Below are 24784 nucleotides of genomic sequence, written 5' to 3'. Positions count from 1 at the left end.
AAAACTTCACGACTTGCTGTACGTCAAATAGCAACAAATCTGAATAGATAAAGATCGGTCGTTTAGAGCTCTCAAAAATCCCGACACATAAGGACCACAAAGACGAACAGGTGGGAAATCTTTTATTTCTGTACTGTCCACCTCTGACAAGTTGAGCTTTTGCCTTGATAGAGTTCATTTGTTTCAAGGGAGAGCAGTCAGTAAGAAGAGGAACTGTTAAGCGCAGCGCTGTTCTACTATTGCAGTCCTTTTATTGGCGAGAAAATCCTGTACCGCTTTCTACTTCTTACGGGAATAATATTGTTCGCCAAATGGACAATAACACTGCAAACTAAATCCACAAGTTCTTACACCGTTTTTCCGAACCCCTATTTCAACAAATGGAATCGTTTAATTGGTCGGAGCTCAACTTGCCAGAGGTAGATAGTATTTGTGAAACACATGATAATGAGACGAGCTTGCTCCAAAAATCAAACATCAAGACATATTAGATGGGAATTCAAGTTACAATGCAGTTCTCGAACTATTCAACATGTTTTACAAGAAAAAGAAAAGGTTTCATGATATGAAACAAATGTCACACACGACCGACTATAAAAAAAAATTCTTAAGAGATCAAGGGCTGAGCGTTGCCAAAAATGCTTGGTTATGGGTAAAAAGAGGAACAATGTAATTTTTTCTGATGCGAAAAGGTTTAATTAGGATGGACTATAGATGGTTTTTGCTACTCCTGGTGCGATCTCTGTGAAGGACAAAAAATCTCAACGCATACATTTGGAGGCGCTTCATTTAATGCTCTGTGGAAGTTTCGCTACGGACGGAAACTATACCAATGTTTTTTTGTGCAAGGCAGAATGAGTTCTTAGTGATTTTGATGTACTGAGCAGTAGTTTTTTAAACCAAAAAACACCGTTTATTATTAAAATAACTATTTTAAACAATTTGTTCCAGCAGTATGATGCCTAATTGCATGTTTCTTAATCCTCAAAATCAATGTTTAATGCTTATTCCGTGAAATTGCTGTACTTTCCCGACAAAAGGCTCGATCTAAGTTTAAAGGCAACTTTGTGAGGCATTCTGACACTTGAGGTATGAAAAGATGGCAGTCAATGTCGATACAAGCAAGAACTTATTTTCTCCATCAAAAAAAGCCAAGATAAAATTTTTCAAGAACGTCGTCCTTCAACTTCCATGACATCAAGACTGATAAAAGTGATTGAAAAAGAGGGGGAAATTATTGATTACTAGGGTTTTTCAGAGCAAAATGCTCGTTGTCCTTACAATTTTGTCCAGTTTTAACAGTGACATTTTTTTATTAATCGAGGCAAAACATTTATATTTTCAAATATTCTGCTTTAAACAATGATTTCTAGCATAAAAAGTAGGGTTTCCAATCCCGAAATCCCGATCCCTAATCTCGCGGGTTCCGCAGGATATTTAGCGGGATTGATCCCGCGGGATTTTGCTCTCAATCCGCGGGATTCCCAATCCTGCACATTTTTTTTTCCATTCAAGCGTTTTCCATTTAAGTATGTTCTTAATTAAGAAATTAATACTTTTGATGCTGTTTATTGCATATTTTGGTCCCGATTAAATCGGATTATCGATTGACCGCATGGCGAACTTATTTGCTTTTAAATTTTGTTTTTTTTATTAAATAATCAACTCATCTCTATTAAGTATGTTCTTAATTAAGAAATTAATACTTTTAATGCTGTTTATTGCATATTTTGGACCCGATTAAATCGGATTATCGATTGACCGCATGGCGATCTTATTTGCTCTTAAATTTTGTTTATTATTAAATAATCAATTAATCTCTTTTATGTATGTTCTTAATTGAGAAATTAATACTTTTAATGCTATTTATTTCATATTTTGGACCCGATTAAATCGGATTATCGCTCCATGATTTTTTGGATGATTTGCGTTGATTGTTTTTTTTTTTTGTCATATCATCTTTGTTTTTGTATGGTTATTTTCCTTCAATAGAAGTTGATTTTTGCCCTAGATGACTTGTTCAAAACCTGCTTTCAGTCTACCTTGTTTCCACGATACCTCCTGTGACCACCCCCTCCAATATGCATGCGAAACTCAAGTTTTTCAACATCTATACCTATTTTGGACTGTTGGAATCTGAGGAGGTAGCGCAGCAGTTTCAACAGAAATGGGGGTTGCTCCGGACCCAAAAAACTGCCCACCTTGTTCCTCTTGTGGTTCTCAAACCGTAACTATCAAGCTAAAGCGAAGAAGTTTTCATTTGTGTATTCGTGTCGTCCTTGCAATAAAAGGGTATATCTTCAATTTTTTCCTCCTTATCTTTTTATTCAATTATTCGTTGTTCCACTGATATTGACTTTGCTGCACTTCCCTGAAGCGAGCAAAACTAATAACAAGCTTTTTCAAACCAAAAGAAAATAATGAAGATTACGAAAAGGATTGCTCCAAAAAGAGAAAGTTAACGTCTGAAGAAAGAGAATCACAGTCTGCTGAAGCAGCATTAGTCCCATTGAACCCTTCTGAATGTAATTTTATTTTAATTTTGAAAGAAAAACTGTATATCATTAGGATAGGGTGGGGATAGTTGATCAATTTTTCACTTGAGCGAATAAAGCTCCTCAACGAAAAGTCTCAATCGATGGCTTAGTAATGTATCCCTTTTCAAAAGTGTCCATAGTAATTTGTTGCTAATAGCACACGTTTAGGAGCTACAGCTGTCGGAATGTAAAAGGTCAAACTTGCTCAACGCACCCCATAGATGGGGTAAGTTGAGCAATTGTATGGGACAAGTTGAGCACTTATAATGTCTAGCCAAACCATAGGATAAATGATAACTAGAGGTGAAATAAATTTCTGTTTGACAATCAACTTTTTATTTATAGTCTTTTAGTGATACATTAACAAAACTTAAGGTTTTTTTTTTTTTTTTTTTTTTTTTTTTTTTTTTTTTTTTTTTTTTTTTTTTTTTTTTGCGAATTAACTAAAATGATTCTTGTTTTTGGATGGCTAGTTCCGAATTTCGTTTTAAAAACTTTGTATGTCAATCTTTTCCAGCCATCTTATTTCGAGTGCAGGCGGATGGAATTTTAATGCTAAATTTAACAGCACACTCGCAGGCAAGGCGACGAACGTCTTTTGGGGAATATCCATAATAGATTGATGCCATATGCAGCAAGTATTTTTTTATAGAGTTCTCTTGTTGGGAAGAAAAACCTTTCCTCGGTTTTGCATAAAGCCATGTATGAATCACCACCTTTTAACTTCTTCAAAAATCTTGTCAAAGTCAGATTACATGGGACTAATACAGATGAAAACTTGCAGCAAACGAGCTTTTTATTTTTTGCCACAAAATAAATAATGTCCACGTATACTTCACTCATTTGTCGAGCTTCAATTGAAGATCGTGCAATGAGTTCCCCTCCCACAACCCCCCTTTCTTTTCGCCATTTGATGCCTACTCGTACGTTGAATAGTTTTCGAGATATATCGATTGCCCAACTTGCCCCTATGCTTAACTAGCCCCGCCCTACCCTACATAAATACTATGTTTAAAAACGAAATTAATCTAAGACTGTTTCTGTTAGCTTGGTTCGTATTAAAAAGTAGAAAATAAACGAGGCTTCTGTTTACAACACTCGAAAATTGCAGTTGCTCTCTCAAATAGATATTTTTGTAAATTCTAAAAGAGCTAATAAGATTAAAAATAAAAACTTGAAAGGAGAACAGATGGTATGCAGCTTTGTAGAATAACTTTCATTACACCGCCTACATTTCTACCCTAATTTTTTTATTTAAATTTTATTAATTGCTTTAGAATTAGCATAAATGTAAAGACATAAAAAGCGACATATAAGTATAACGATGTGAAATCCAATTTCATTTTTTGTGGGTTATTATCAAGAAGTCTTTTTTAATTTTATTTCATACTTTTAGTGCGAACCAAGTTAGTAAAAAGTCTTTATAGTCTGACCACCGATGAGATGGAAAGGCAAACATCCAGTTTACAGGCGGAAATGGATGCATCTATTAGCTTTCAGGGATGCCAGCTTTTGTAGATGTTTGTTAACCTCTAAATTAAGCCGTCACGCTGAAGTGAACGAAACACGCTCATCAAATATTTGATTTTCCCCCTGATTTGGATAGATTGGTTTTGGCTAGACGTTTGTAATTCTATAGCAACCGTGAGAAGACAGTAGGTTAGTTATTTTATATAAATGTATTTTAATACTGAGTTTTTTCTTTTTTTTAATACCTAGTTTCTTAATTTTTGCTTAATGCGTAAATTGGTATAGAATCGAAATATACCTGTGTATTTTTGTTGCTTCAAATTATCCTGTGGGAAGGGGGGGGGGGGTGATCTCGTATATTGTATTTAAAAGTTTCAAAATGAGTCACAAATGAAGGCTTCTGGTTGATATTTCTAGAATGTAAGGAAAAAAACTATTAAAGTTATCGATTTTAAAAAGTTTAAAAATTTGACATACAACTCAAATGTTTTCGAAAGTTTAAAGTTCAGCCTTTTTCTCTTTTGAAAAATTGTTACATTCTCAGGCTATGAAAGAATACGAAATGCAGATCATTTAGTTTTCATGTAACAAAAAAATTGGTTACTTTGTCTTATTATTAATGTGAAATATCTTTTAGGAATGTATGACTCTGTTCCATCTTGCAGTAGGCAACCGAATCCAGGTGACATAGGTTGTTATTTGACGAAGAAATGCTCTGAGGATGAAATGTATCAGTTCTTAAAAACTCGTCATATACCCAAGGAAGGCTACCAATTTCCAGTCAGCGGTAAAAGAAACTTGAAATTCCAACGGATTTGGTTGTTCGAATTTCCATGGCTTGTATATACGCCGAGGTGCTTGATGGTGCATTTCGCTTGCACTGTTTCTTTTTCAGTGCTTCGCTAGAGGTGGGCAAAGGAAAAAATGCTGTACCACAATCTCTAGTAACATCTCCTTTTACTAGATGGAAGGATACGAAAGAGCAGTTTCGATACCATCAAAATTTAGCTTATCACAAGACCGCTTGTATTTCCGCACAAAACTTCGTTAGCATTCGGAAGAAAAAAATTGTAAGGATTGACATTCAGCTTGACGCTGCAAAAGAAGCCGCGATTCAACATAACAGAAAAAATTTGAAATCAATTATTGAAACGATAGTTTTTATTGGTAGGCAAGAAATTGCTTGTCGTGGGCATTGTGTTTCTTGCCCAATATCAATAGAACTCCCCGAGAATACAATGACGGAAATTTTCGTTCACTCTTACGGTTTCGTATGGCAGCGGGAGACAAAATCTTGGAAGAGCATTTAAACTGCATAGAATCTTCAAGAAGCCGTTATACCAGCCCAGAGATACAAAATGAATTCATTGAAATCTGTGGTGACATAATTTTGAAACAGATTGTGTCGAAAATTAATAAAGCAGAATGTTTTAGCATTTTAGCCGACGAAACAACTGATATTAGTGGTATCGAGCAATTTTCGATGTGTGCACGATACACAGAAAAGAGTGGCGAAGGAATTCCTCTTAAAGAAGATTTTCTAATGTTTGTACATGTTGGGGATACTACAGGAAAAGGATTGTCAGAAAAACTAATAGAAACATGCGAAAATTTAAATTTAGATTTGAAATTTTTAAGAGACCAAGGCTATGACGGAGCAGCTTCCATGAGTGGAAAATTTCAAGGCTGTGCTTCTAGAGTTTCGGAAATTCATCCTCAGACTTTGAATGTCCACTCTGCTAGTCACTCACTAAATCTATCTATTAGTGACGCATGTTCAATTCCAATAATTAAAAACACTCTCGGTTCTATTAAAGAGCTCATTAAGTTTTTCTGATGTTCAAGCAAACGAGAAACTGCTCTTCGAAACAGTTCAAGAAATAGGATCGGAAATAAAAAGAAAACTCTTCCCGGGAAGTTTTCAAATTTGTAGTCTTAAAAATGCATTTTTAGCTTCATATTTTTGAAAAACTTGCAATTCCACTTTGGGAGTCCACCCAGACGGGGGACACCCGGGACGGACCTCCCCCTGTCCCCCCAGTGGCGACGTATCCCTGGGGAAAAGCATTAAGCTTTTGTACTCTTTTGTACCTAATTGATAAAGAACCTCATCTACCCACCTTTCTTCAAGTCTTTATATCAAGTTTCAACAAAAACACAGAAATAACAATGTGAATTTGCCGCCCCCAGAAGTTTCACAGTAGACATGGTTAGCTGATCAATAAGCTGTAGCTATTGAATATTTTTAATTCAAAGATTTCTTTTTTTATATATAAAAGAAATTTCACTCATTTCTTCCAAAAAATAAATAAATAAATAAATAAATAAAAATGTAGAAACTTAAAAGAAGGGATTATTGGAAGATTTTCAAATCTTTGCCCCCTTCGGAAACATCGACGATCATTTTGTGCAATCATTTTGTAAAAGGCCCCGACAGAATTGGGCCCCGCATTTGCTAAGGCTGGCTCTGTGGAGTCTCCCCTGCACGCACTATTTTGATTACTTTTGTGTCTGTTGTATTTTGCGCGAGGCCGTCGGCAGTCCCTACGTTCCTTCTCGAGTGCCTTACCTCCCTACCAAATTTAATCGAGATCTGGCGTAAACTGTGTATTTGTATAGGGAACATATAAACATACATACCTACACACATATTCTTTGTTTTATGTATATAGATTTTCTGGAAATAGCTGAATTTAGCAAACATGACCATTACTAGTTTTTAGCAGGACCGTAACTAAACTTGTGGAACCATAACTAGTTATACCTGTGTATTCCAACTTATTTATATAAATATATATAAATTAAAAGTAAAATTTCTAAGTAATATGAAAAAAAAAAAAAAAACCGTATGGAGGGACTTGAATTCGAAGAAATTAGGAGTGTCCGTCAAGGGAGGTTTTTACATGAATTTTGGTTTGTCATGAAATAGTCATACTTTTTTTATTTAGGCTTCAGCTACGTCTTCACTAATATAGTTACATTTTTGATAACCTGTGATGAAATTCATTTTGTAACCCTCCAGGTGCTGTTTGTCACTCTCCTGGTGTTTAAAAATTTGACCCCCTTTTTTGAGATTGTAGCATGGTTAAAGTGAGTTTCCTCTATTTTTCTCTTAATAAGTTCTTAACAAACAGTTAGTATACTTTGTTTTCAGATTTTTTTCAACATTTTTATTTAAAAAAAAGAGATTGGAAAATGTGAGGGTTTTTTTTTGAAAATCACCCAGAACTTTTCACAACAGTTTAAAGCAGGAAATATTTGTATATTTATGATGTATGATAGTTGTTAAATCAAAATGCTTCAAAACTTCAGAATGTTTTGGATCGAAATTGAAAAATGTTGATTTGAAGTTTGTTTGTAAAACGATATTTAAAGATATTAACGAAAACGTTTTATTCAAAGATATTGCCGAAAAAAATGGATCTTAGTCACCCTATTTGATACCTTACATACTAAATGGAATATACACATAGTAAAGTTTAAGAAAATTACCAATGTGTCCTCAACACGAAAGAAGAACGCACTACATTAAACTTGTTTCACTTATAGAGAAATGCGATCTGCCACTTGTTCAAACATCATTTCTATCCTTTATTTTTATGATATCGGATTAAAAGCTCAATTTCCGTTTCACTAAGGTCACTATTAAAGAATTAATAAGTAAAACAAGTTGTAAAAAGAACTCGCTTTTTCCACTTTTGTCCATAGGCCGGTGGGCCAGCGCGACTTTCGGATCTCTCCTCTCTATCCTCCTTGTTATTACTCGTGTTTTGCCATTATGGCTGAAAATGGACGTCTGCCACATATTTAGGTGGTTTCGAAGAATTCGGAACTCCAGCGCTCGAATACGCTACCTTGCGGTGATTTACAAAACTGCAAATGAAACTAAAACATTGCCACGTTGCGTTCCACGTGTGTCTGTTGACGTAAACACAGGCAGTTTGTTCTGAGTATTTATTAACGCAATCGATGAGTCTTAGTTTGCTTTCAGCTGCAGAAATTAATTCGTCCCTTAGTAGTATTCTCGAGCTTCTCAAAGTAGTGTTAGTTTTCATTATTTCCTTAATAATTGGTGAAAGCGAAAATTCTGGATTAACAAACTTGGATAACGTTATACAAGGTAAAAAATTTTATTGTTTTGTATGAATTTAAAAGAATATGAGTTTTTTTTTAATCTTAAATTAATTAAACTTACCATATTTTGAAGCAGCATTTAGTTGGAATGGACAGTATGCAAAATATTTTCTTGAATATATTATCGTAGAACAAAATGAATAACCGAGAAAGAATTTACTTTATTCCTTTTATTCTCAGCTGAAAGGTTTCGCCAAATTTGTTTAGGGTTATAGTTTTAGTATAGTGCGAGCAAAGTAGCCTTGGCGAGATTTCGCGTTTTTAATTAAACCATTTTTAATTTTTATCATGAGTGGAATAAAATGGTAGTAAGATTACAGAATTCGATAAGTGAAAAGAAATAATGGTCAATCAACTGAAAAGAAAACTACCATATATCCGTGAGAATTTTGTTGATGATTTGCATAACATGACACAATTAAATCGTAACTCAGAAATTAGAAAAATCGAAACAGAAAATTTTTAAATTAACCGATTCGGGAATTCGAGAGAAATAACTCAGCTACAAATGGAAAATAATAAGCGCTAGCCAAGCAAGGCAAAAAAGTATCTTCTTTCGATAACAATTTGTAATGTCATATTGAATTTTCTAGCATTAATTGTTATTCTTATCAGGCCACAATTATTATTTAGTTTTATCAAGAATTGATAAATATCGAATTCAACATCGTGGAAATAGCTGCTTAGAACTACGAACTACGTAGTTTGCATTAATCTTTGACGTTTAGTAATGCTTCTTGAATTCTCATTTCTTTCTATGTGGGCCAGAATATCCACAAGACTTTGAAAATTAATTTAAAAAGAATAAAGCGAAAAAATCATACGTACGAACAAAAATCACAACACTTTTTTTTCTTCGTTACCATGTGCGTTTGTTTTAGTTTTTAAGTCCGCCATTAGACAGTGACTTCAGTGCCCCCTATAGTTCGTTGGAGTTGCGAATTTCTTTCACGATATATTTTTAAGATTCTCACATGTAGAGTAACTTCAAATTGCCTTGCTATTCGATTAGCCAGTTTTTTCTGATAATTCCGTTGCTCCGTATATGATCACTGTGACCGTCATTTCGTACTATAACCAATCATCGTAGGCCACTGGTCAGATGTTTAAACACTCAAAGTTTCCATAGTAACCAGAGAAGTTTGAAGTAAACTACTTTATGCGCATGCCCTGAAAAGAGAGCATTCGTTAATATTGAATTCGTATATATCAATCGTACTGTTCATGGTTTAATTTGAAGGATCACTCCGTCCTGCAGAATTTTTTGTTACATTTGATCTTGTTGACAAACATAATCACAAGTATGAACTATGAAGAATGATTCGGATTCTGAATTTTCACCTGACAAGTAGCATAACGTAAAGCTGCTACCGAACCATTATGAAACAATGTTCTGTACTAAGAAATTGTTGTTTTGATTTTTCATGGAATGTTATTTAATGATCATCAAAAGTCATGTCTCTTTCCTCTAAATGGAGAAGGATGTTTATAGGGACAAATACTTTCCAAATTATTCTTTTCATCATTTTATTTTATTCTTTGACTTCTATTATCATTATTTACATTCATCTTGTATGCTTCTTTTCGGATGATAAATTGTGGTAAGTTCTCTGATGAAAATGTTATCATTCTATTGACAGGGTTTGTACGCTCCTTACAAACTCCTGCTTTTTAAGAAAAGAAAATAAGGGCCCTTAAAACTCCTGAATTTTGCTATTATCTCCTTACGAACTCCTTATTTTTTTATTCTACATGACCTTAAAGATGTTTTTTCTATCTCCAAGAAGTGATTACGTTGTACCTAACTTTACCAAAATTCCGCTATTTATTCGTCTGCTAATACCGGAAATCCGATTTTTTCGTTAGACAAATTTCTTTCCCACATCCGATTTTTTTTTACAAAATTATGACGACGATTATGTAGATAGTTATTTGTAAAGTAACATCTTGTAGATTTGTTAAAGTACCATTCTCAAGTTTTTTTTTTTTTGCGAGAAACTGCTCTTCGAAACAGTTCAAGAAATAGGATCGGAAATAAAAAGAAAACTCTTCCCGGGAAGTTTTCAAATTTGTAGTCTTAAAAATGCATTTTTAGCTTCATATTTTTGAAAAACTTGCAATTCCACTTTGGGAGTCCACCCAGACGGGGGACACCCGGGACGGACCTCCCCCTGTCCCCCCAGTGGCGACGTATCCCTGGGGAAAAGCATTAAGCTTTTGTACTCTTTTGTACCTAATTGATAAAGAACCTCATCTACCCACCTTTCTTCAAGTCTTTATATCAAGTTTCAACAAAAACACAGAAATAACAATGTGAATTTGCCGCCCCCAGAAGTTTCACAGTAGACATGGTTAGCTGATCAATAAGCTGTAGCTATTGAATATTTTTAATTCAAAGATTTCTTTTTTTATATATAAAAGAAATTTCACTCATTTCTTCCAAAAAATAAATAAATAAATAAATAAATAAAAATGTAGAAACTTAAAAGAAGGGATTATTGGAAGATTTTCAAATCTTTGCCCCCTTCGGAAACATCGACGATCATTTTGTGCAATCATTTTGTAAAAGGCCCCGACAGAATTGGGCCCCGCATTTGCTAAGGCTGGCTCTGTGGAGTCTCCCCTGCACGCACTATTTTGATTACTTTTGTGTCTGTTGTATTTTGCGCGAGGCCGTCGGCAGTCCCTACGTTCCTTCTCGAGTGCCTTACCTCCCTACCAAATTTAATCGAGATCTGGCGTAAACTGTGTATTTGTATAGGGAACATATAAACATACATACCTACACACATATTCTTTGTTTTATGTATATAGATTTTCTGGAAATAGCTGAATTTAGCAAACATGACCATTACTAGTTTTTAGCAGGACCGTAACTAAACTTGTGGAACCATAACTAGTTATACCTGTGTATTCCAACTTATTTATATAAATATATATAAATTAAAAGTAAAATTTCTAAGTAATATGAAAAAAAAAAAAACCGTATGGAGGGACTTGAATTCGAAGAAATTAGGAGTGTCCGTCAAGGGAGGTTTTTACATGAATTTTGGTTTGTCATGAAATAGTCATACTTTTTTTATTTAGGCTTCAGCTACGTCTTCACTAATATAGTTACATTTTTGATAACCTGTGATGAAATTCATTTTGTAACCCTCCTGGTGCTGTTTGTCACTCTCCTGGTGTTTAAAAATTTGACCCCCTTTTTTGAGATTGTAGCATGGTTAAAGTGAGTTTCCTCTATTTTTCTCTTAATAAGTTCTTAACAAACAGTTAGTATACTTTGTTTTCAGATTTTTTTCAACATTTTTATTTAAAAAAAAGAGATTGGAAAATGTGAGGGTTTTTTTTTGAAAATCACCCAGAACTTTTCACAACAGTTTAAAGCAGGAAATATTTGTATATTTATGATGTATGATAGTTGTTAAATCAAAATGCTTCAAAACTTCAGAATGTTTTGGATCGAAATTGAAAAATGTTGATTTGAAGTTTGTTTGTAAAACGATATTTAAAGATATTAACGAAAACGTTTTATTCAAAGATATTGCCGAAAAAAATGGATCTTAGTCACCCTATTTGATACCTTACATACTAAATGGAATATACACATAGTAAAGTTTAAGAAAATTACCAATGTGTCCTCAACACGAAAGAAGAACGCACTACATTAAACTTGTTTCACTTATAGAGAAATGCGATCTGCCACTTGTTCAAACATCATTTCTATCCTTTATTTTTATGATATCGGATTAAAAGCTCAATTTCCGTTTCACTAAGGTCACTATTAAAGAATTAATAAGTAAAACAAGTTGTAAAAAGAACTCGCTTTTTCCACTTTTGTCCATAGGCCGGTGGGCCAGCGCGACTTTCGGATCTCTCCTCTCTATCCTCCTTGTTATTACTCGTGTTTTGCCATTATGGCTGAAAATGGACGTCTGCCACATATTTAGGTGGTTTCGAAGAATTCGGAACTCCAGCGCTCGAATACGCTACCTTGCGGTGATTTACAAAACTGCAAATGAAACTAAAACATTGCCACGTTGCGTTCCACGTGTGTCTGTTGACGTAAACACAGGCAGTTTGTTCTGAGTATTTATTAACGCAATCGATGAGTCTTAGTTTGCTTTCAGCTGCAGAAATTAATTCGTCCCTTAGTAGTATTCTCGAGCTTCTCAAAGTAGTGTTAGTTTTCATTATTTCCTTAATAATTGGTGAAAGCGAAAATTCTGGATTAACAAACTTGGATAACGTTATACAAGGTAAAAAATTTTATTGTTTTGTATGAATTTAAAAGAATATGAGTTTTTTTTTAATCTTAAATTAATTAAACTTACCATATTTTGAAGCAGCATTTAGTTGGAATGGACAGTATGCAAAATATTTTCTTGAATATATTATCGTAGAACAAAATGAATAACCGAGAAAGAATTTACTTTATTCCTTTTATTCTCAGCTGAAAGGTTTCGCCAAATTTGTTTAGGGTTATAGTTTTAGTATAGTGCGAGCAAAGTAGCCTTGGCGAGATTTCGCGTTTTTAATTAAACCATTTTTAATTTTTATCATGAGTGGAATAAAATGGTAGTAAGATTACAGAATTCGATAAGTGAAAAGAAATAATGGTCAATCAACTGAAAAGAAAACTACCACCATATATCCGTGAGAATTTTGTTGATGATTTGCATAACATGACACAATTAAATCGTAACTCAGAAATTAGAAAAATCGAAACAGAAAATTTTTAAATTAACCGATTCGGGAATTCGAGAGAAATAACTCAGCTACAAATGGAAAATAATAAGCGCTAGCCAAGCAAGGCAAAAAAGTATCATCTTCTTTCGATAACAATTTGTAATGTCATATTGAATTTTCTAGCATTAATTGTTATTCTTATCAGGCCACAATTATTATTTAGTTTTATCAAGAATTGATAAATATCGAATTCAACATCGTGGAAATAGCTGCTTAGAACTACGAACTACGTAGTTTGCATTAATCTTTGACGTTTAGTAATGCTTCTTGAATTCTCATTTCTTTCTATGTGGGCCAGAATATCCACAAGACTTTGAAAATTAATTTAAAAAGAATAAAGCGAAAAAATCATACGTACGAACAAAAATCACAACACTTTTTTTTCTTCGTTACCATGTGCGTTTGTTTTAGTTTTTAAGTCCGCCATTAGACAGTGACTTCAGTGCCCCCTATAGTTCGTTGGAGTTGCGAATTTCTTTCACGATATATTTTTAAGATTCTCACATGTAGAGTAACTTCAAATTGCCTTGCTATTCGATTAGCCAGTTTTTTCTGATAATTCCGTTGCTCCGTATATGATCACTGTGACCGTCATTTCGTACTATAACCAATCATCGTAGGCCACTGGTCCGATGTTTAAACACTCAAAGTTTCCATAGTAACCAGAGAAGTTTGAAGTAAACTACTTTATGCGCATGCCCTGAAAAGAGAGCATTCGTTAATATTGAATTCGTATATATCAATCGTACTGTTCATGGTTTAATTTGAAGGATCACTCCGTCCTGCAGAATTTTTTGTTACATTTGATCTTGTTGACAAACATAATCACAAGTATGAACTATGAAGAATGATTCGGATTCTGAATTTTCACCTGACAAGTAGCATAACGTAAAGCTGCTACCGAACCATTATGAAACAATGTTCTGTACTAAGAAATTGTTGTTTTGATTTTTCATGGAATGTTATTTAATGATCATCAAAAGTCATGTCTCTTTCCTCTAAATGGAGAAGGATGTTTATAGGGACAAATACTTTCCAAATTATTCTTTTCATCATTTTATTTTATTCTTTGACTTCTATTATCATTATTTACATTCATCTTGTATGCTTCTTTTCGGATGATAAATTGTGGTAAGTTCTCTGATGAAAATGTTATCATTCTATTGACAGGGTTTGTACGCTCCTTACAAACTCCTGCTTTTTAAGAAAAGAAAATAAGGGCCCTTAAAACTCCTGAATTTTGCTATTATCTCCTTACGAACTCCTTATTTTTTTATTCTACATGACCTTAAAGATGTTTTTTCTATCTCCAAGAAGTGATTACGTTGTACCTAACTTTACCAAAATTCCGCTATTTATTCGTCTGCTAATACCGGAAATCCGATTTTTTCGTTAGACAAATTTCTTTCCCACATCCGAATTTTTTTTTACAAAATTATGACGACGATTATGTAGATAGTTATTTGTAAAGTAACATCTTGTAGATTTGTTAAAGTACCATTCTCAAGTTTTTTTTTTTTTTGCTTCTATAATTTTTTTTTATTTACCCCCCCCCCCCCCCCGTGTATTTGAATTTGATTCCGATGCAGCTCACGTCAAAGAAAATGCAGTAAATGCATATTTTACTATAAATTTAGTATGTTTGTGCGTTCAATGTTTTGTATGAAAACAAAAATAAATAATATTAGAGTTTTACATATTTTTTCTGAAATAAGTTTTAAAAAATGCATTTTTAACCGGGAAACTAGTCCTTAAAAAATAAAATGAACTCCTGCGAAACTCCTTAAAAGCTCCTTACTTTTGACTTTCAAAGTTGAGTATGAACCCTGATTGAGCTTTCAGAAAAGATCAAGTTAAATTTGTACAAGTAGAGAGCCTCAAGTGTTTCTTAACTTCAAACCTTTTTTTTTCTGCAGGAAAGTCCCAGAGGAAAATGCATCAACTGGCGATCACTTTATCTCATGGAATATGCATTCAATTCTCAATGTTCTCTCTAGTCAAATTATCTCCAGTGATGAAATCTCCATTGTAGGTTGGTGGATGGATCATGCCAAGTGGGAAACAGACATCAAATGCTTTAATCAGAAGTGGACCCTTTGTTCAAAAGTAAAAAGATAAATATTTTTGATAAAAATTATTTCTTTTATGTTACCGAAAATGAAAATAAACAATAAATTGGTTATATTTTAGGGATTCAGCAGTACTTGTAAAAGTGATGGAATTCGAGCAATTTATCAGTATGTGATATTTTCGAAAGTGTACCGAGTCCGGGGATTTGAGTTGTCCCTTACAGCGACTGCAGATCAACTTGAATCTCAGGTGAGAAATATGTTGTATGGCATTTTAGATTGTTGAAACTAAGGATTTTTCTGTACGGTTCAAACAGTAAATGATACTTTATTGTCAGAATGATTTCATTACAGTGAGCCATATGTGCGTGAAAGTTTCATTGATTAATGGTTACTTTAACGTCAAATAACCGCAGACTTATCATTTCAACTTTTTCCGGGGGGGGGGGGATTAAATGTAGGGGCTCATTCACCTCTATTTTGTTCGATTTGATCTCAGTGGCGCAATCAGAGAGGTTCACAGAACGTATGCTCTCCCTCCCCTCCAAATGTTTTTCAAAAACATTCCTTACTATTAAAGAGGAAAAAACGTGCCTTGGGGAAACGAAATAATTTTAATAAGAAAAAAATTGTTGGGAGAAAAAATGTTGGTGGTTAGATATCGACCACTAACTTGGTATTCCGTTGAAGAACTGTTTATTGCATAAAATTACATCCTCAGTCTTTCAGTGACAATCATACTCAGGCAGTGCAGATTTTCAGTCAGCTTTTGTGTGGGTTTAAGTAATTGCATAATTGAGGATTTCATGACTTTCCTGGTTTTCTGGATCTCAGATAAAATGACTGTACTGAACTACAATTTTGAAAATTTAAGGTCGAGAGCTTTTAAAAGTTTTTCTTCCCTCCTATTATCACTGAATATCGATTAAAAACTTAATTTTTAAGACATCAATATCGAAATATTTTTTTGAGGAAAGCCGCAGAATGCCCATTTCCATACATCATCAAAGTTTGTCTGTAACTGCGTTTTTGGAACCTGAGTTTCAAAAAATTGAAGAACGGGTGATCAATTTTGCTGTTTTTGAAAAAAACAACATGGTCAGAGACAGTCCCTAAGTTCTATCTCTTACCCTGATGCTAACAAATATCACTTATAATCATATGAGGAGTTTACTTCAAAACAGATTGTATCCACTTTTGGAAAAAACGTTATTTTTTCGTTTTCAGTACCTCTAGTATAAGCCCTATTGACCCATGAATTTCTTTCTTCTCGAACTGGTTTATATCTACTGTTAAAAATGCATGAAATTTGGTTTTATCATCTAAACAGTATAGATTCATCTCCTTATTTCTCTCCAGGTCTTTTACAGCAAAGTGGAACTCCTCCCTTATTTGCCGGTATCCACTCATTCACTTTTGTATCGAAAGGGCTCATATCCAAATTTGAATTTGCCTCTTCAATCTAATTCAAAAGTAGTTCACTAATAAAATAGTGGAGCAAGGCTCTGGCTGAGCATTTCCAATCAAGCATGATGCCCGTCCGTTAGGTGTGTCCCAAAAAATGAAAATCGTTTTTTTCTTTTAACGCACCTCCTCTTATTATTTACCATTTATATCAAAACCGTTGCAAAAAAAGTTTCATGCAATTTGAAGCATGGTAACCCGTACCGACTTGCACTTAAACATGTGAATCGCACGTATATTCCTAAGCAAGCAAGCGCTGGCGACGCAATACTTTACAAAGCTCAAAATATCTGTAAATGGTGCACAGAAAACAAATCGAAACAGAAAAACAGATGTTAGGAAGCTTATCCCTGACAATGTGTAAACCGTTAAACGTGTCATGACGAATAGACTCTGGTCAGCTATCTGGACCGGATTTGGAAGTGTGGAGGCCCCGGGGCAACGAAGGAGTGGAGGCCCCTAATCAGAGTTTGAAAAGATCATCATATTTTCGAAAAATATCCGATACTTCGATATATATCCGAATATTTTGATATATGAATATATCTGATATTTTCAATCAGCACTTTAATAGTCAATACATCCTGAAGTTACTGCTATTTATTTTTTTATATTATTATTTATAGGGGAGAAAAAACGTAAAATTTGCTGACCCGTGAAAGTTAGGATATTTTGTAAAAATTTTATTGTGGGGGCCCCTTTGTTGTGGAGGCCCCGGGGCAGTAACCCCTCCTGCCCTCCCCTAAATCCGGCCCTGTCAGGGAGTGCAGTATAGTTCTTTCATAGTGAGGGAAACATGGCAGTGAAATTACAAAACTTCCCTTTAATGGATAAGTTCTGTCTGTTTTGTTTTATAACATTCGAGAAATAAATTTAACTATCAGTGAAAGGGCAAATCTCGCTATTCTGGAATGCATCATCTTTTGGGAAAAGACATGCATTCCCACCAAATCATTGCCAAACTGTGCCAGTAAACTTAAAAAATCTGTATCAAATTTGTAGACTTACAAAAAAAAAAAAAAAAAAAAAAATGCAAAGAAACTGAAAGAAATATTCAGGCAACCGAACTGCACTCAAGCTTGAAAATTTACTTGGATGTTACCGTGCTGAACTTACTAATGTTATGGTCAGGAATGACTATCGAGAATTGATAGAACTGTCCATCTCAAATTTTTAGGTGGAGATACAGAAAATAAATTTAAAATAAGAACTCCGGGAGCCATGCACCAAGCTCCATTAATGGTTTGAGCGATTTACTCCCTAAAACTATTCCTATTTAATTCACAACTAAAATTTGATACGAAGGAAAATGAAGCATGATTAGATGTCTGCTTGTTTGAAGTGACAATATACTTAAAATTATGGTTTTAATGCATTTTGGCAGTCAAAGCACCCAACAAAGATTTGTTTTTTGAAACCATTGAAAGCGTACAAAAATGTGGACCCAATTATATCAAAGGCTGCTCTAAAAAATGCATCCAGCATTTATGGTATTTGTCTGATGAAATAGGAATCTTAGCTCTGTTTGGTGATGAGGTAGAAGAAGAAACAAAATCAAAAATAGTGACAGATTTACGTAGAGAAAACTTCTCGACCCATGAGAAAAGATACATACCATAAAAAGAAGATCTGTGTGGTTCATTGTATGGTAAGCTTTGCACATTGATTTCATCTAGTTGTTCAATTAATTATTCCTTTATATATCCTGCATTTGTTATGGGTTATTTTATAATTTTGCAGAGAAAACAATTGATGATTTCATATCAGCCAAAAGCCAGTCATTGTTTACTAGACCTAAAATTGATGATAGTTTTCTCAACGAGAGTCCCTCTGGGGGGTCACTGATATTTCATTCTTTGGTACGAAAAAGACAGTCTCAATGCTGAGAGCAGTAAACAATGTAGCTGAAAGAGCGATAAAAATAATGCAGGATTTTTATGGTTTGCTAACAGCTGATGAGGAACAAAAACAATTTGTGTTACGTTGCGTTCAAGAGCACTGGAAGATCCTTCCTGACTTCAAAACACAAACATTGAAATGGAAATATGTGAAGCAATGCTTCTTGTAGTGTAATATTGTTATAAATATCTGCTTTAAATAAATTTATGTCGCATGTAATAAGGAATTATACAGTTAGCAATTTTTCCACTGTAGTCACCGTACAGGATTTGAGGTCCAATTTTGACCTCAAGTTGGCACGGGTTCCTGTTATTTTATTGCAATAAAATTTTTTTCTAATGTTTCTGAGGTGAAATGGAAAAAATATGGAGGGTATGCGTATTGAGTTTAGAAATATTTTTTTTCGCCATTATATCTTGAGATATACTACCGTCCGTATTAAATGATCCTTGCGCCTTGTGCAAGTCTGTTATCGGTTAGGCAAGCGCGATTTCATATTGTGATTACTAAATTACTATTAAATAATTGATATTACTATTAAATTGTGGTTAATTAATGATTAAATTGTGATTAATTGAAAAACTGTGATTAATTATGATAAAAGTTGTGATCTATTGATACCTACAAGGTTGTTATTTGAATCGGCTTGGGTGGTTTCATTGTTCATGCTTAATTGGATTGAAGATCCTTTTCTTTTTTGAAATGTTCAATGAAAAGAATAAAGCAGGAAGGAATAAAGAAGAGTGAAAGAAAAAATATATTAAAAAATGTTGAATATTTTGTTTTAATTTTAACGTTTATTTCTGAATAAAATGCATGTTTTTTTTTTTTTTGCAAAAAGGATGATATCCACTGTTTTACACCAAAAAGGAATATATCCAAAATAAAATTGGCAATTTAGGTCTGATAAAATTGCGGAAAAATTCCTAGACCTATGCCAATAGTCACTTGTTATTCTACCAAAACATTGTGAGATATTTGAAATTCTAACAGTTAGTGTTTGTGTGCAAAACTTTTTTTCGTTTTGCCAAAAAAATATAAAACTAGGTATAATCCGTTTTGAAAATAAACTCCTCATATTTTTAAGACTTTCATTTCTAAAAATTTCCGTCAAAAGCACCCAGAACCTTTCCTCTCATAACATCACCAGAGACTAAAACTGTTCTTAGGACGGCAATCATGGGAGCCATATGGGGGGGGGGGGGCAAGTGGAGGCTTAAAAATTAGAACCTTCTTGCTTTTTGTGCTTCTTTCTTTGCACAACTTTAAAAAGATTTTTTCTAGTCAATTATGAATAGGTTATTAAAAATATCAAATTTTTTATTATCTCTAATCTGTACTGAAATCTGTTTCCATGGGAAAAATATCCTGCTAAACCATAAAATGTCTGAGCCCCCCCCCCCCCCCTTAAAATTTTGCATATGGGTGCCCATGACTATAATTTCAAAATTCTTCTCTGAAGAAACCCCCAGACTCTTTATCACCCCTAAAAAATTTTTCTATCTGTGCCAGTGTTTCATCTAATTCTATCTACTAGTAACTTAACCAGACATTTCCCTCTGGGTGTGACCAAAAAAATTCCAAGCTGCACTATTGGTGGATACGATTGATTGTACTCGATTCCACCAAATTCTGTTGAAGTTGAATGTGACCCCTTTGTTATACTGAAAAGTAAACAAACCACTCCCATTTTTATGCGAATACTTTAATTTATCTTAAATGTTTGTGCATATAACCTGCATAATACTAACAACAGAAGAGTGACAAAATTATTTTGATGGATTTATTTTGCTGACTAAGTCGAATAATAGTATCCAAGCTCAAATTAATTAAACCTTCAAACTAAACTACTGGTGGTAAGTTTAGTTAGCAAAGTTTTATGCTTAAGTTAAGCCTTGAACGAAGCAAAGATTTGCAACCATGGAGACGAAAATATGTCCTCTTAATAAATATTAAAACTATGTACTAAACGTGTTCTTGTTTTTTATAAATTAGGTGGATTAGTGCTGTTGGTTAGAGTATCGTGCTAATAATGCAAAAGCCAAGACCCCACATATTGTTTTTGTATACCTTATTTTTCTCCAATAAATTTTTATCTGAATTTCCATGAATACACGATCATAAATCACTCAAGGATTCTGCGCCACAGTTGTATTGTTCCATTAAACCCAGAATTTTCTCTTTTTTCTAACATGGTAAATCACTATGTTTACTTATGAATAATCCTCATTTGGGCTGTAATATCCTTAATACGAGGGTCATTCGATAGAGGCAAACTGACCAGGAGTAAAAAAAGTTAATTTCTTCAAAATAAGACTTTTCCTACTTTTCAACATAATTATCTTTATCATTTATGCACTTCATTTCCAACGAGTTTCTAGCTTTTTTGTGCCAGCTGCAACAAACTCTTTATCTTGGTGCCAGAGCCAATTTCCCACATATTTCTTGACATTCCCCTTATCCTTAACTAATGACCTACTTTCTCTGATTGACTTACTTTTTGGCAACTCAAATTTTTATGAAGTAATGAATTTTTTTTGTAACTTGCTGTTTCTAAATTATTTTTAGTTAAATATTGAAAAAAAAAAAAAAAATCAAATTGATGGTGTTATTAAGCTATACTTATTAAATTTTGTGGTTTTCACAAGCATGTTTAATAAATTTAATAATGTAACAATTCAAAAAAGAACTTTTCCAAATTAAGAAAGTGAAAAAAAAAGTACACTTTTCAGTGTTATTCTTTTTGCAAATTTGGCTCAATCTTCACACATCCTCCAATAGAATCTTTTTAAAAAATTAATGGTTATTTGACAATATTACTATACTTTCAACTGTCCTCTAAACCCTCCCTATCCCTCCCTAAGAATGGGAGCCCCCAAAAGGAGAAAAATATCTTCTAAAACATCCCTACAAATCTATCTTGCCATAGTCTGCACCATTGCCCATCAGAGACCTCTGACTAAAAGAAGCTCTGTATCTCAATCAACAATGGTTTTGATACCTCTATATTGAAAAATATACTAGGTTCTCTATAAACATCCAGTTAGTAGGAAAATGTAAAGAGCTGGAACGAAATGTCGACTTTTTATATTAATTTCTGTTTTTGCATATTTAAATATCTGCTATCTTTTTTTATTTTGAAATGTATTTTTGGGATACATCCTTTGGTAAAGTTTTTGTGCTGATCAATATCAAAGATATTCCAGATATATGTAATGAAAATGAATTAAAATTGATTAAATTAGTTTGTATGACTCAATGACTATATTTGATTCCAATGTAATTTGCAAATTGTATGGTTTGATGTTTTCATTATTATTTTTACAAATTACTTTCAGACTATTGGTGCTTCATTTGGAGCTTTAGCTCTTGTAAAACTGAGTGATGGTCGTACACAAAATGTTCAGTAAGTAAACAATTTTACCATATATACTTAATCTCTTTTCATACCTATCTGTAGATTCAGGGTATAACATTCATAAATCAGCCAATTATTTTGTATGAATATTCTAGGTTTGGACAAGAAATGTCACTTTCACTGTCCTAAGATATTAAAATGTAAAATTGTCTAAAAGTGTCCAAAACTATAGAAACTAAAAACGAGTAAGACCACTTTAATTCTCAGAGAGTTTATTAAGTTTTAAATTAATTATATATTAAATCAGGAGAACATTTATATACATTAGTGTAATACAAAATTTTTGGTACCTATTACAATTCAGCTACACTAAAGTACTCCATAAAAACTGCACATTTTCTAAAAAGTTAACAATAAATTATGCATTGCAAAAATAACGTTAATTTTTAAGAAAATTCAGCATTTGATCTTTTCTCCTTAATTTAATGCTTTGAAATGAAAAATACAATTAATACTGCAAAATAATTTTTGAAGAATGAAGCCAATACAGTAGAATACTAAAAGCTTGGCCTATTGCAGACCAAAAAGTGGCTGAGTTTGAAACTCCAGGTTTTGGAGAAAATACTTTTGGGTAAGCTGAAATATGATATTTTGAGAAAGCAACTTCTAATAGGACAAAAAAATTGTGTGTTGCATCCTAATTATGGGGGAAAATAGTAAAATTTCTGTCTTTGGATCACGCATTAGCCTCAAAGTTTGAACAAAGAAATTGATTAAATTTCAGAAACGTTTATTAAATTACAAATAGTAATTTTTTTCATTTTAATATCATGCAAATGCTTCCTATTAACACTCTTTTGATATATCTTTAAAATTATTTTCATTAATTTAGTGTTTTTAGTTCACGCATAAGCCGTAAAATTTCTTTTCATCAAAATTTGACTCTTTTGCTTTTTTGGACATTGAAGTATATTTCTTCCTTTATACTCAAGTTTTTCACTTTTTACCAAAAATGTGCACTATGCAGTTCTTTGGTGTGTAATACAATTATATTTTACAGTAGAATACTTTTAAACCACCAATCTGTATAATGCAATTCTCTACAAACCAACTTTTCAGAAGTAAACAATAAGTTAAACAGTTGAGAAATTCCTATTTTTGCATTTCATAGATTACAGCCTCATTCTTTGAAAAAATAATTTTTGCAAATATTTCTCATCTTTCGGCCTTAGTTCGAAACTTTAAAATATAAAATGGTATCCATAGTAAAAATGTAGTGCTAGATTGCCCTTTGAAAATGCAGCTGCTATAAACGCTAAAATGCGGAATAATGTTCTATTATGAAACTATTTATTTGTGAATGATAATAATTTAATTGCATCAAGTAATATATATATTTTAAATATTGAAATGCCATTATTGTTCCGCATTTCCACTCGTGCGTCTTAATAGCCATTTTTCAATCTTCTACCTGATCTCAGTTATAAATTAAACGACTAATATTTACTAGAAACTCCTTCCTAAAAGAGCATTTTTATGCTTTGCTGCTTCTATTCAATGATATATTAATATTTGAAGTAATAAATTTTATAATTTACATTCTTTTGAAGTGGTTAAAGCAACTTGAAATATTTTTTTACTCTTGCTTTTTAGACTGCAATTTCCCTCCAATATTGAACCTCTTACAACAAAGAATATCAGATTTTCTGCAGGAGAATCTCTGATTACTAGCATCACTATAATGTTGATGTGCTATGGTTATACTGGAAGTGTCCATTTTACTGACCCTATTTTGCTGCCTTATGGTAAGTAAAAGCAAAAGTGAATATTAGTTTTAGCGATTCTTAATAAGCAGCATCATATATTATTTTGCATGGTACTTAACCCATTTTCGGCCAAAGGTGCGTATGCGCACCATTTCAGTAAAGAATTTTTAATTAACGCTGATTCGTATATTTTTTACAAACTTAATTTTTATGCTATTTTAGAAGGTTTTGAAGGTATCTATAAAATAATAGTAAGTCATTTGGAGCAAGCACTTTCTTTAGAGAAAATTTCAAAATATGCTTGTTTTTTTTTTACCTTGAGACGTCGACTGTCAAATTCGACTTTTTGAAATCGCATAATTAATTCACTTAAGATTAATCACACGTTCTTATAATGGGTTAAAGTTGTAAATTCTATAGATAAAATAAAAATAATATTATAAAAAAATCTTATAAATCGTTATTCAAATTTAATGATGCGTAAACGCATCATTGGGGCCTAATGCATGAACAATAAGCAAAAATTGAAAACCTAGTTTTTATGCAAGGAATCGTATGTTTTTTTTTCTTTTTTTTTGCAAATTGTTGTTATTTAAATTTGTCTAATAGATGTGTCCTAATAGATTTCTCTATTTTTTTTTTCAAAAAAATATGCTAATGACAATAATAGTCACGATTTCCAATTTTCCGCAACCGACTTGAAAAGATTTTTAGGCATACTAATTCTTTCTGGATACCATTCTCTTCCCCAAGTAGATATGTACTGGTCTTTAGATGAGGATAAAGGACTGCCAATAATTCGGAAAAGCACAAGTCGAATCAGATTTAAAAACATGAAACAAAATATCCATTTATCCGATAACTCTTGTCTTGATAAAACAGACAAGTTTACTAAATTACGCCCATTTTTCCTGCACATAAAAAAAAAATCTACAATTTGGAATCTTTTTTCAAAATTTGTCAATTGACGAAGAGATGGTGCCTTATTTTGAAAGGCATTCATCAAAAATGTTCATAAAGGGAAAGCCAGTAAGGTTCAAACTTTGGTGTTTGTGCTCATCAGACGGATACCTTTTTCAATTCATTCCATATGGAGGTGCTGAGTATGTGTGTGTATTTTGTGTAGCAGTAATTAACAAAAAATGCCATTAGGAGCAAGTGTTGTTATGAAATTACTTAACTTTGGTCCAAAACCTGAAATGCACAAAATATATTTTCATAACTTTTTTTCTTCCTACATTTAATTCAAAATTTTGAAAGAAAAGGTTTTTTTTTTTTTTTTTTTTTTTGGCATCTGGAACAGCTTGCGAAAACCGGAATGTGTATTGGATGACTCCA

The 24784-nt window shown here is 33.0% G+C and overlaps 1 protein-coding gene across 1 annotated transcript in view; it reads left to right on the top strand.

The window, feature by feature from the left end:
- The first annotated feature begins 13605 nt into the window (after window positions 1–13605).
- The window catches only part of LOC129218610 (xylosyl- and glucuronyltransferase LARGE2s-like), a 51149-nt gene continuing 39970 nt past the window's right edge, over window positions 13606–24784 (top strand). Inside the window, exons 1-5 of the mRNA XM_054852930.1 lie at window positions 13606–14021; window positions 14807–14996; window positions 15081–15209; window positions 21661–21728; window positions 23334–23485. Of these exons, the coding sequence (XP_054708905.1) occupies window positions 13876–14021; window positions 14807–14996; window positions 15081–15209; window positions 21661–21728; window positions 23334–23485 (685 nt within the window). The 5' untranslated portion in view covers window positions 13606–13875. The remainder of the gene's footprint in view (window positions 14022–14806; window positions 14997–15080; window positions 15210–21660; window positions 21729–23333; window positions 23486–24784) is intronic.

Source organism: Uloborus diversus, chromosome 3 (genome assembly GCF_026930045.1).
Source record: "Uloborus diversus isolate 005 chromosome 3, Udiv.v.3.1, whole genome shotgun sequence".
NCBI lineage: Eukaryota > Metazoa > Arthropoda > Arachnida > Araneae > Uloboridae > Uloborus > Uloborus diversus.
The sequence above is the reverse complement of the archived record's forward strand: the minus strand, read 5'-3'. Positions and strand labels throughout refer to the sequence as shown.